The sequence below is a fragment of the Psittacula echo genome, assembly GCF_963264785.1.
Source record: "Psittacula echo genome assembly, chromosome: 7".
In the NCBI taxonomy this organism is placed as follows: Eukaryota; Metazoa; Chordata; class Aves; order Psittaciformes; family Psittacidae; genus Psittacula; species Psittacula echo.
In genome coordinates, this window is record NC_137740.1 from 49,780,420 (window position 1) to 49,794,238 (window position 13,819).

Here is a 13,819-nt window from a genome sequence, read left to right on the forward strand (position 1 = left end):
AAAAAAACCCTAAACAACAGGGAAAAAAACCCAAAATAACCCACATTCCCAGACTTTCAAGAGAGCTTCCAACGCTGGTTAGATTAATTGCTGGGCTGAAGTTTCCAGATCTACAACTGCTTCACAAAGTGCTACAGCAGAAGCAACTGGATGTTTTTATCAGCTAAGTTCCCATTTTAAGGACCTCATGGGAAGAAGATTAACAAGTGAAACACATCAATCAGCTGGTTGTCAGGATAAATGTCTTGCCTACATACACATTCAGTCTCTATACCAAGAACCTAAAAAGCACCTGATATAGGGAATTATTGGCAGTGCAACTAAAAAACCTCAGCCCTTTCATATTTCCCTTTGTGGCTTCAAGAAAACAAACACCTCAAAGGATGAGGTGCAAACCTGGCCATGGATCCAGAGAAATAAGACAGAATGACTAAATGAAACAGGAAACACCTTGGGAATGGACTCTGTTCTCTGATGAGAGCAGTGATTAAGAAACCTCTACACCTAAAAAGCTGAAGACCCCTGGAATGATACTGTATTTCAGTGTCCTATGAACAAAGGCTCTACAAATGGAAATTATCAAAGCAGTTGCAACAACTGCTCCACTATTCTATACTAGACCTATTGAGAGGGTGGAGGGAAAGAAGGAAGAAAGGAGGAAAGAGCTGCTTTCAAGGCAGAGAAAAAGAAAAGTGATCACCTTATAATCCAGTCAGGCTACTCAAATACACACTGATTCTGTATCAGGCAGTACAGGTTGCAGGGTGTACAAGGAAGCCACAAAGCTAATCGTACAATCTCTCCTGCTTCAGAAATAGGATTTAAACATTCTTTTTTGGACAAAACTACCATGCTCCAAGGACCAGCAAAGCAGTTTGCTGGGAGACCTCCTTGTCACAGAGAGGCAGACCTCATTGCCACAGAGTTTTGGGGATTCCAAAGTTCAGACAGAAACTGGACAAATTCATAGAAGATAAGTAACACAGATTTACTAAAAACAGAGACCACATCTGGTTCAGAAATACATTCAAGCTGCACATGTCTGGAAGCTAAGCACCTATGTGATGCTTCTTCACCTTTGTATTTTTACACAGCCCTTATTCTCTTGCCAAGGTGTTGTCTTTTAGCTGTTGCTTGATAGACAATCGACTTAAACAAGCCCTTTCCTGATTCACCATAGCTGTTCTTATACAAACTCAGGTGGAGATAGAGGAGTTGACTGAGCACTCAAGCCAAAAGAGGAGACATCAGCACCAGACCTACAACTGTATTAGAAATATAAGTACTTTCTCTATAGTAGGTCTGATACCAGAAGGCTGACCACAGTCATGAGTGCAAACTAAGTTTCAAAGGCAAGAAAGCAAAGATGTGATAGAAGAACAAAAGTAGCACCATGTTTACTCAGTTAAGGTATAAAGGATCCCCTAAAATACTGGAAAAGGACTCCCTGCTCTCATTCTTCACAAATAAAACCCAGGAAAAGTTCAAGCGTCTCCTACAATGGCAATCTTTTCCTACTTTCTTCACTACAGGAAAGCTCACTTCCTTCCTCTCACAGGAGATAATAAAGCAACAGCAGTTCACAAGAGAAAGCCACAGGCAGGCAGAATCAAAACAAAGGTGCCGATTCTTCTCATGTCCCTGAGGTAGTGGAGGTGAAAGTTGCATACGCTCTTCCAACAGAAATAAAACCCATTGTCCTTTCCTGGTTTTTACAGTGAGTGACAACAACATCTGTAGCGTTCCCCTTGCAGTATGAGTAAGCATGAATGCACCCTGATTACTGATAGCAGACACACAACAAGCAGAGCCAGAAGATAGGAGATTTCATCAGCAAATAAAGCAAGTGTCCTGTAGAAGGTAAAGATCAAAATCAGAGTTGTTTTAACAGCAGCATAGCTTATGGCAGCTTCAAAAGCATGTGAAAGCCTGAGAAACCTCTCTCCACTTACCCCCGCCGTGTCACAGTTCATCAGTATTCCAGTTATGCTTAGCCACTAAAGTGGCCTGAATTAAAAGATAACCTTGCAAAAGGCTTAAATGATCCCAGCAACTCAGTTTAAGGCTGTGGGGTCACAGTAGTAAACTCCAAACTGTTCTGATACCACTTAGTACCAGACAAGATCTATTTAAGCCACCTATGCCCTGGTTGTGTTGCCACCCTGCTCCAATGTATTCTACAAGGCACACCATACAGCTACAGTAACAACATGTGCCCATTCAACAGTAACCAGAAGAAGTAGAGGTGCAACTCGAGAAGAAACTAAGTAGACCAATTGCATGAGAAGCATATTGCATTAAAACACGGCCTACCAAACTATAGAGGTAAAATACCTAGTAAGGAATACCATGGTGTACGAAGTCAGTTATTCAGACACTATCACATAGAAGAGTCTGACCTGAAAGTGCACACTAGGACACAGCTCAGACTGATAACAGAACATATGCAAAATGCTTGCAGAGAGGATAAAACTGCATGTATAAGTATACTGTTTGCTGCACTTCCTGGCTCTTTTTTTTGGCTAATAAATCTAGAATGACATGCTTACTCTAAATAGAATGCCACTTCCACAGAAGTGCTTAGCACATGAGGAGCAGACTTTCCAAGCATAGATGTTGCACAAAGTATTGAATGCAAAGTCAAGAGATGTCGATGAACCCTTCCATTTAAGAACTGAATGGAGCAGGTGTGGATTTCAGTAATTCCTTAAAAATCTCAGAATGAGGACCTCAACCCAAAGGATATTTTAATAATGACAGCCAAAAGAGTCTAACCTGAAAACCAGACATGTCTGAATTTAAGTAAACAATATGAGACACAAGCAAAAGGGCAAAAAGCAGCACACACTGCCATTCTAACAGTCAAAAACCAACCACTCACACACAAAACACACCGCAGCACAATGTAACAAGCAAATTCTTGACATTACAGCATGACTGGAGTTTAGGATCTATGGTCACCACCATAATACTGCGTGGGAACAGCAGGATAACCAGTTCAGCTGCTGCTGAGTAGGGTATGAGAACCTTCCACTTTGACACTATTTTACAGACTCACCAACAAGCAGTAAAGACAGATTACAAAGAGAAGAGAGGATGGGAGGGGAAAAGAGCTCTAATGAGAAAAGAAGTACCCTTCATAAGAGTCTTAAGCAAAGAGAACAGCTACAAAACAAGGTGCCTTTAAGCTTACAGCCCATTCCAGGGACTATTTAAATCTCTCCTCATCTGAGGCTCTTATTCATGAATGTTGACATTCCAGTCCCACCAGCACAAAGCACAGGGCTTAACTGCACACCACAGGGAGCTCCCAGGAAAACAAGTCAATTAGAAAAAAGGTCACGTGCAAGTACTTGGTTTCTTTAGAGAATGGAACCAAATAAAGTGGTTTGGATTTATGTCTCCAGGAAAGACACATACAGTACTAGTGACAGCAGCTGCATGCTGCAAACAGTTTTGAACAGTATTCCAAAGTTGTGTTTCGGCACACAATCATAAGAAATTTAAACAAAAAACAAAGCAACTTCCACACTAGACCATTTTCACATCACCTAAACTAACCACTGTCAGCAAGACTTGGGCAAACACTGAGAAAACATTCACTGAGTGTTAAGTTGGAATTTTAAATACTGATAAGTCACATTTAAGTGTTCTAATAATAACTTATTTTACCAGCAATTCACCCATTCTTCCCTTTGCTTATCTGACTCAATAGATTCCCTCTCACACTCCCAAATGCTGGAATACAGTTGATTTGTGCCTCAGTAAGGGAACTTAATTAACAAATCTAATCGTACATGCAAATTCTTGCCTCAAGTTATTGTTGTGCAAGTCACTTCCAGACAGTAATCTTGTTCTGGTAAAGGCGAAACCCGTATTTGATCAGCAGCAGCTTTGTCGCATACAACGATGTAAAGTTCATGAAAAACATCAGATAAACTTTTGAACCCTGGCAATTTTGCAAGGCAATAAAGAAAGCTGTTTTCCAACTGTTAGGTGAAGCATTTCATTTAGTGAACAAACTCCAAAGAAATCCCAAGTCCTTTTCACTGTAGCCTGAAAAACCAGAGCTGCATTTAAAGTTCGCTACTCACAAACAACATGCTAGTTTTGTAAATTAGAGATCAACAGTCCTCCACTAAGCTTTTCATAAATACTAGAAACAAAGCCCATAATTACAAGAACATCATGTGTACAATTATGAAAACAAAAAGGAAAAAAAAGTAGGATTTTAGTCCTGGCAGAAGCCTTAGTTTGTTTGCTGAGAGAAACTTTGGGAAGACTCATCATGCCTACAGTCCAAGACTAATCGCTTATGAAAAAGGGAAAAAGCAGCAACCAGGATCAATGAATGAAGGAAAGCTCAGTAATTTACAGAGGTTTACTGGATAAATGTGTCCTTCTCACCTTAGCAGATAAGAATGACAGAGTAGCCTAAGAAGCAGAGCATGTAATGATGTATACAAAGCAAAAGATCAAATTGGGATGCAAGAAAGTGAATGAGATGAATGTGCAAAGTTCTTCAGCTAATATTCCTTAACCTATCTTAAAAAAAAATATTAAAACAAGGAAGACAGGCAGTAGAAGTCCTCATATTACTGCATAAATTTCAAGTTCTGTCCACTAAAGCATAATGAATCAAACTCCACTGCCAAACAAAATTTCCATGTACACAAATAGATTCAATAGTAAGATTATTGAATTAGAAGCCATATTCTGCCACATTTAACCTTATGACCTCATTGAGACTAGTAGGGGCAATTAAAAAGCAGCCCACCGCTCACTGTATAAGGATGCCATCCACTATAATGATACAGCAAAAAAAAAAAAAAAGAAAGGAAAATTTGACAGAGGAAAGAAAAATAAAGGGTTTGACAAACCAGAAATGGTCAAGGTATCTTGATACTGAAAGTAGAGAGCTCACTAGTGGTCATATGATCTCAAATCAGCATGTTTTAAGTAGCATTCGTTTCATTTGCCTTAATGCATCTAACATGCTACTACATGTATTCCTACACAAGTGAAACATGGACAGCAGCAATGCAATACGTACAGCAAAAACACAGCAAAAAAGCATCAGCTTTCAAATGTACAATAGAAATATAACCAAGGTACATACAAGTAAGTGCCACCCCACATGTATATATGTACACACACTTTTTTTTCCATTCCCCCGCTCCTTTTTATTAAATCCTGAGCATTTGGGCAAAGACAATGACAAATAACAAAACGGAAGTGACAGCAAAATCCAGGGACAGCCTCAAGAAAGCTTAAATACATATGCCTCAGCTGGAAAGCAACCACAAGAGGACAGATAACAATCTAGAAAAATCTGAAAGACTTAAGCTAAGAAGAAAGCAAGAGTGAGGAATAAGAACAGAATTGAGAGAACAGATTAAGCCAGAGTACAATTCTGGTCAAGCACTGAATTATGTGTGGAAGTGATTTCTGAAGCTGCTATTGAAAATATCACCACTTAGAATTAAATTAGAAAGGATCCTAAGAGAAACCTCACCTACGCACCTGGAAAGACAGATGTCACATGATTAATTACTCCTGATATTTCCAAATTATTAGCTTCGTATTCTAAAAGTAATCTATCATACTGATACATAAACCGCCCCCAAAACAGTGTTCACAGCAGTAAGCACATTGACAGGTAACTGCTAAGATAAATTCTAGGTTTAATAATTTGTTTTGGATACAGTTATATGGCTTGAGGACATTTTTCTCAATTCATCTGCAAATGTCTGAAGTGATCCAGGATGAGATATCAACTATAATAATGCACTAAAATTGGCAGGACTGAAATTTCTTCCAAATCTAATTACATCTTTCCATTAACCTTCTCCTGTTAACATCTCAGGATGTTAATAAGTAAAAAAGACCTCTCAGAACACTGAACACCACCTACTATAATCTTAATGTTTTTAAATAAATTTGTAGATTCTTCTCCCCTTCCCTTTAAATTGGTTTTATACCTTTAATAAAGGCATTTTACCAATTCTGAACCAATTTCCTATTCCACCTCAAGACTACCTTTCCCTTTTGCTTTCCACACCTACCAACATGACAAAGGCACATAACATAGGTACAGATGTGCACTAAGGTGGGCAGAACAATCACTAAACACAATATTCATTCTCTACTACCACCTTACTGGAAAGGCTTCAAAGCTTTAAGGAAAAGGAAACCTAGCCTGAGGAGCTCCACTGAACATTTTTCAGAATCTTTAGCCTGGATCACCTGCAGACATTGCAGCACATGCCACTAACAACAGCTCACCTCGACCTCTAGAGGAACTTCGACCTCGAGGAGCCCCTACCACAGTTCCTCCTCCACGTCCCGTCAACCGCAGGACAGCAGCACTGTTTACAGACATCGAGAAATTTCTCTGCCAAGAAGAAAGAGCCAAGGTGAGATTCTGTTGTAAAAAAGCAAAACCAGAAATGTTTACCATTATCCTGATTTTGGTTTCCTTAAGTTTGTTACAAATTCTCTACAATTGACAAGGAAAAGGATTCCTGGCAGACGAGAACAACTGAAACAGTCTATAGAAGGATCCTGATCAATATCAGTGCTTTAAGTTACTTACCTGAAATTTCCATGCTCTAAAGGAAGCAAGTGAGCACCTACTCCTTTACAAGATTATTCCAACAATAAGTGATAAAACTATTGACAGCTTTAAAAACATTCCGTTGAAAAAGGGATTGGCACTTGCCTATACCTGACACCATTAATTAATACCAATTCTAAACATACTTCTTAAGCAAAGCAGGAACATGCAAAAAGCAATAGAACTTGATTAAAATTATATTTACCAATCTTCTTTGCAGAAATAAATCCTTTCTTTAAATATATCATAGAAGTAACATGCTTTAGGGAAAATTAAGTGTTAAATAAGACTTCTGAAATCTAAGTGATACTCATTCTAATAAGGCAAAAAATACCACAGTAAGTTCAACTTAATTTTAATCTGAAATTATTGCTCAAGAAAAACCTGTTTTGATAAAGAATGAATAATTATAACCAACTCTGGCCTCACTCTCCAAGTACAAGCATTTGGAAAATTGGACCAAAGAATTCAGGAGTTCATGTTAATATTCATAAACATTAACAAGCAAACCTAAATTCACATGCCGCTTCAGAATGCAAGTTTTAAACAGTCTGAATGCAAAGGACTCCAAACAGCTGGTTTTTTACTTACATGAATTTTAAGTAAAATTATTTTTGCTTACATGAACTCATATGAATTACTATGACTGTGAAGGTCTTCAGGGAACAATGCAACAAGCAATTACATACTACTTAAAATCTAAACAGCTAACATCAAAGCCAACAGACATTTGAAGGAGTTTTAACCCATTTCAGAAACAACCCTAACTGCTTAGTATGTTCTTGTTACAAAGCAGATCTTCAAGAGGGAACTTGTAACTAGGTAGACTTAAGAGGGGGGCAAAATCCAGTCATGCAAGGCAAAATAGTAAGGTCAACCTCCAGTCAATCTCATTCTATCTTCCTAGATAGCTGTTAAAGGTTTAAAGCAACAGTTGACACAGCAAGTCAAAAAGAACCTCCTCCTTTCCTGATGTTGATAACCTCTGGGGTTTCTTTGTGAATCAGTGAAATACTTCTCTACAGAAACAACTTAAAGCTGCTGATCAGATTCACAGTTTTACATAAGAGATTCCTTAGTTTTGATGCCTTATTTCTCCAGTAAGAACAAAATAGGAATCTCACTTTTAATTTGTCTGCCTAAACTCCGAACAAATTCTTCCTCACTTCTGTAGAGCTTCCTGTGATGAGGACGTGATCACTGCAATGTGCATAGTGATAATAATCTACACGGTAAGATCACAGTAAGTAGCAAAAAATCAAAGTCAGAAAAGTAAAACACTCCCTATAATTGACTAGTGTATTACTTTAGTGTCCATCCCTGACAATGCACAACAAAGATCAAAGCTGGCCCAACACAGAGGCTCAATTAATTCTTCAGCAGCAGCTGAAATGGAAAAGATCCTTAGAAACAGACACCAGAAACATAACCAATGAGGACACAAAAATTCTCCATTATATACAGCAAGAGGTTGAGACTCCCTCACTCCACAAGGAGTTAAGACAACTGAATGGTTTCCTTACACATATAGAAACATGGGGGCAGTGGGGAAAGGCAAGGGAACATATCCTGCGTTATTGCCCGTGGTCAGCAGTAGAAACCTCTGTTAAAGCTATCTTCAAAAGACAGTTCTCTCAAAACAGATCTTAAAAATATATGATGTCACATAACAAAACTTACTACAAGGTGAATCAGTTGAGCTCTAAGTTAGTTCAGCATCCTTACAACCAGGAAAGCGACATCTTACATAAAAAGGATAAAAAGGACCAGCAGTCCAATGTCCTACAATAGGGAATGCAGTAGCTGTACCTGTCCAGTAAATTCTAGAGGACTGAACAATTATTATCCACCTCTAGCTAACGCATCTCTAAATCACCTCGAGACAAGTTCTTCCTGGACATACAACAATAATGCTATCAAGCCAGTAACTCCCAGGTTGCAAGCAAGAATTGCTCTGAATCCAAGCCTAGAGTAAGCCCAACGGGTTCAGCTTCAAGTGAACACTACCAAAGTACATGTGTTCTGATCAGCCTGTCCTCTACAGGACCCCCAGATTCTCCATCCCTCAAGTTCAGAGAGGATAATACTACCTTCAGAGGGGGCACAATGATGTAAACTCTTACCAACCTTAGGTAAAAGAACTTGCCTGCACCATGACTAGCAGCAAAGCCATTAATATTCACCTCAAGATCACTTCTGAATGTGACTCTTGATGAATATTTCTTACATCATGGGGAACAAACACCAGGAATTTCTGTTAGTTTAAATAAGGCTGTTCCTTTGCTATCTCGAATGAGTTCTGAAGAGGGAAAAAGACCTTCAGACAAGATAAAAACAGGCTGTTCACATCCTCTGGGGCTCCAGAAAGCATTAAAGGGAAGACTTTATTAAGAAGTATTCTGAAGTGGTAAAAACATGCCAAACCAGAGAGCAACTGCAAAACCAGACATTCTGACAGCCATAAAGATAAGAGTCAGAGGCATTTATCCAGAGGGGGGCAGGTTTTCAGTACTAGAATCAAATTTAGAGCAAGGCCTTTCCAACTACTTAGATCAATCATTCTTGAAATGGAATCTTTGTGGACTACCTGTTATCACACTTACCCTGTTCACCACTTAATTATATACCTATAGAGGCCAAACAAGGAAATAATCAAGCAACTGCTCACATACAGAGTAGTCAAGATAACTGCACCTCCCTAAGCGATGTTAAGAGTCAAGAAAACTTCAACACTTCTCCAAGAACCATGAAATTGGAGTTACAGAATTTCTATTACAAACATGCAGAGAAGGTGGTCAAAAAACTGTAGAAAAAGTCTCACTGATCTGAAAATGCTGCATACTTTAAAAAACAGGACTACTTCCCAGAAGATGACCCTGGATTTAACAAGTTGACTGTTCGCCACCAACAAAACATTGTATGAAAACTATTTGTTCAAATTTAAGATAATAATTGAGCATGAATGGAATTTAAACCTCATGCTAACACAACATGCTTTCCTTTTGTGATTTCTTTCCCTGAAATCTACTAATCTCAAACTTTGTTTTTAATGGAGGCTTACTAACACTAATGACAATGTAAAGCTTTTATTTTTTGGAAAAGGGATACCAACCTGTTCTTCTTCTGTAAAAGGTACAAGTGCCAGTGGTGGCAGGGGCTCCTCTTGTAAAATAGGCAGAAACTCCTTATCGAGAAGGTCTGAAGGTATCTGTATGAAAGGAAAACAGCACACACATACACCCAAGTACTTCCATTTCAGGGATGATGCCACACACTGACTGATTAAAAAAACCCCTCTATCTCCATCTAGCCAGTACACCAGTACTTCCAATAACATTTACCGGGGGTGGGTATAACTCCACTGCAAATTTATGCCCCCAAGAAAATAGAATTCTTACAGACAAAACATCCAAAGCATCCACGATCCACAACTGTAATACATAAAGTATCAAGATTAGACATATCAAACTTCCACACCACTGCAGGTCAAAACTGAACCAAGCGAAATTTTGTCTGGTAAATTTAAAAAGCATTGCTTTAACTTCTTAGCCAGATTTTTATTTGTATTTTATTTTTGTTATGTATTAACAATGCTACCACATATAACACAGAGGCTGTGTTGGATTTTAAGTCAGTATTTCCAATTTATGACCAACAAGGAGAATAAAACCACCACAAAGAAAAAAACAAAAAGTAAAGTGGAGCTATATGTATGGATTTATTAACTAGAGAACACTGATGATTTAAATAAAAATAAATTTTCATGCTAGTTTTTAATCAGTCCATCATCAGATGGCAGCTCCATCAGCAGACGTGACCATGAACATGTGGACAAGAAGCTGCAATCACAGCCAAGTAAGCTCTAGTAACACCAACACAGATTTGTTTCAAAAATATCTAGTTCACAATACTAGAGATAAAGACTTCTACCAATTTTTAACTGAAGCAAAGCAACCTAGAGGTTTTGGGTTTGTTTTTTTTTTTTTCCATTAAGGTATACTCTAGCAGAAGGCTTCCTGCTTTCAATCAGAGTAACTTTAATCAGAGATGCAACTTTGCCTAATCTTCAGCCAGCAAAGACAGCAGATGATCCAGTGAAAAAGGATTAGGGTACAAGATACATCTTAAAAAACCATCACATCTAGACTAGACTAGATATAGTGACTACAAATAGTGTCAAAAGTCCTTTTAGTCTCAGTAACTAGAATTACTCAACAACATGGAAGCACATTCATATCAGAAGCAGGACACACTCATTTAATAATAATGCCCTTCTGGCAAACACACTGAGAAAATGTTCTTTCGGACCACTCATAACCATCAGAGAGCTTCCTGTAACACAGGGTATTAACAGGTTGCTCTGAATCAGCTGTAGAGGTCTTATCATTATCTGATATAACATACATAAATTGCAAAAAACAACCTCTGGCAGGCTGACTTATTGAAGCATAACATTAATGATTAAATCAGCTTCTCAAAGCAGAACAGGATAATTCTGCACATTAAAACATGGCTTTAAGCTATAACACACTTAACTTAAAAAAAAAAAAAAAAAAATCTTTAACATTCAACATCCTTGACCCTGTGTACAAGCAATGAAGGGCTCCCAGCACTGTATGAAAATGTCAGTACAGTCACGGTAGGATAAAAAAAACCATGGAGGTATGTGTGCGCATCTACATGCAAAGCTAAAGGTGCAACCTGACATAATTTCTTGCAGTCCCTCCCTGACTCAAGGGTAAGGCTCTGAGAGGGATTCAGACTTCCAAGTCATTATATGCCTGCTGCAACAATAAACCAACCTCTGTCACCATCTACAGAATAACCTAGGGTTTACAAATGCAGAATATACGAATCATTTGCCTGAAACACTCTGAAACATGACTTCTGTATCACTAAGAACCTCTGTTTGAAATTAAACCAGAAGGAAGTTCCTGACTTTCTACACTGCTCTTCTGTATTACATGTGCTAGATTTGTGTCCTTTAGACACAGAGAAGTGGGCTGCTTACCTGCTAAAGTGAATTGCCTTAAGTCAAGACAAATGGGCAGTTCTTGCCTTTTCCAGATGGATCTGCTAATATGATTTATTGCCTTTCAAGCTGAACCAAATAACTATTTCACACTATATTTAAAAAAAGCCCTACTGAGGCAAGCAAATCTGCACAGCTGCAAGGAGACTTTAACCCTCAGTCATCTGTGGCAGCGGGACTGAATATGGCAATCAGATTGTTTTGTTCTCAGGGGTATAGAAAGTTGCTGCTGAAGTAGCAAAAAGAATCAAACATGAGTGGGATCAAATAAGCACCCTCACACAAAAAAAGCACCACAATCAGAACTCCTCTGATCTTTGCCAAGGGATACCTGATTTCTTTGTCCATAAGCACAAAATACAAATAACTATTCCTAATCACAAGACTGGCATTAAGCATACACACATCAGGCCTTTTTCCTCTTCCTGCTCACCTTATTATCCTTTAGAAAAAGCGCCAACATTTCTTCTCTCCCATAGCGATAGTCTGCTAGTTTGTACTTTGGCAAAGCCGGAGACAGAGGAGGGGATGTCACGCTCCCACCACTAGACAAAGCTCGCAGCCTAAAATAAAGCAGAAAAGCAATGACTACTGAATTGAGAAGAACATGTCCTCACCCATGCATCTGCACCTCATCCCTCTGCACATTTACAGATTTGACAAATGAAATAAATACAGCACTGAAAGTAGAGATATTAACAGTCTAACTTCAAAACTCTAACACTTGGTGCTTCAACAAGAAGAGTAAAAGAGCTTCCCTCACTTTTCCCATAGCCAGGAGAGAGGAGGAAAAAAAAAAAAAAAAAACTATTTCCATGAGCACATCAAGGAATTGCTCAACCCCTAGCGAACTCTTATGTTGACTATATAACAAACCAGCTGCACACCTAAAGCCTTGACTAAGGTATTTACACTGCACAGATTTCAGTTGTAAGTCTTCCACAGATACTAATGACAACAGCTTCCTTTTGGCAAGAAAAATTCTTACCCCACCAGAGACAGTGTGGCTAGCACTGATCTATGAAAAAGTTTATTCAGATGTTCCATAAAGTTTAACAAACAGCTTAGTACAGTAAATTTTGTAATACGGTTGCCTCTGGTTTCTCTGGAATCCTACTGTACTCCAAATTCCTTTTCCAGAACATAAAATTAATGGCATTTTTCAGAGCATGCATACATCATTTAGCTTAGTGTCTCAATAAAAAAGATAGACAAAATACAGCCACACTTCACTTCAAAGAAGTAATGTATCTTACAGTAATAGATAAATATGCTATTAAGTTTGGTTCCATCCCACACAGATAAGCTACTTGACTTCTTGCAGTTAACATCTTCCAGTTGTATGATACAATTCCCACCTCACATGTGGATTAGTCTCATTCTATATAATCATTTCCTCAGCTACCCAACCCCCCTGTATTTCGAAGTTTTGAGCAACGTTTTACAAAAGGATGTGTGTCAAGAAACAAAACCCAGACCGTTTCCCTACATTCTCCCTGATGTTCATCTCAGACAAGGAAAACAATGAAGACACTCCTCAACAATCACAAAATCCTTTGAAAGAAAGGTTCTCTAAGCTAAAACACCAATTCCCAGGCTAACTTTCACCTAATTATCAAAAGATGCTTTGATTTTATTGTTCTTTAAACAGAAAGGAAAAAATGATTTGCAAGTCAAATGTTTGTCTTATTTTTTTAGTTTGGTGCCACCCAGTGGCAGCTTCTTCACCTACCACTTTCAAACAAAAACTGCCTGGGGAGGTGTTATTCAAACGATTTGACAGCTCAGTGCTATGTATGTTCAGCTCCAATCCAGATGAAATGTGACTGTCAATTTCACTATTAAGTGATAAAGCAGTAAACATGACAGACATGAATATACTGCAACCCAAAAGAATAAGTCTATAAATTTATAAATTTATAAATTACAGATTCTTGTTATTCCTGTAAAAATCTAGTAACTCACTTTTGTATATACTTTCATACACAATCTAACCTCTTCTTTAAACTAAGTGGAGACTAATGTCCCCTCACTATGATGCAGCAATCAAGTTATTGTTAAAATATGTGCCTTTTTAAGAGTTGCCTTCCCCCTTCTTTTTATTAATGTAACTTTGGCTTTCATTCATCAATGAATCTAATCCTGTTCGTCTCCTACACCGAAGAGCACGC

General features: G+C 38.3%; 1 protein-coding gene across 14 annotated transcripts in view; it reads right to left on the reverse strand.

Annotated features, from left to right (window-relative positions):
• GIGYF2 (GRB10 interacting GYF protein 2) overlaps positions 1-13,819 on the reverse strand; it is a 76,104-nt gene that overhangs the window by 48,762 nt on the left and 13,523 nt on the right. For all 14 annotated transcript variants that reach the window (XM_080622547.1, XM_080622545.1, XM_080622548.1 and 11 more), the window contains exons 3-5: positions 12,082-12,211; positions 9,729-9,824; positions 6,286-6,394 (exon numbers count right to left, since the gene is read on the reverse strand). In XM_080622547.1, the coding sequence (XP_080478673.1) occupies positions 6,286-6,394; positions 9,729-9,824; positions 12,082-12,211 (335 nt within the window). The remainder of the gene's footprint in view (positions 1-6,285; positions 6,395-9,728; positions 9,825-12,081; positions 12,212-13,819) is intronic.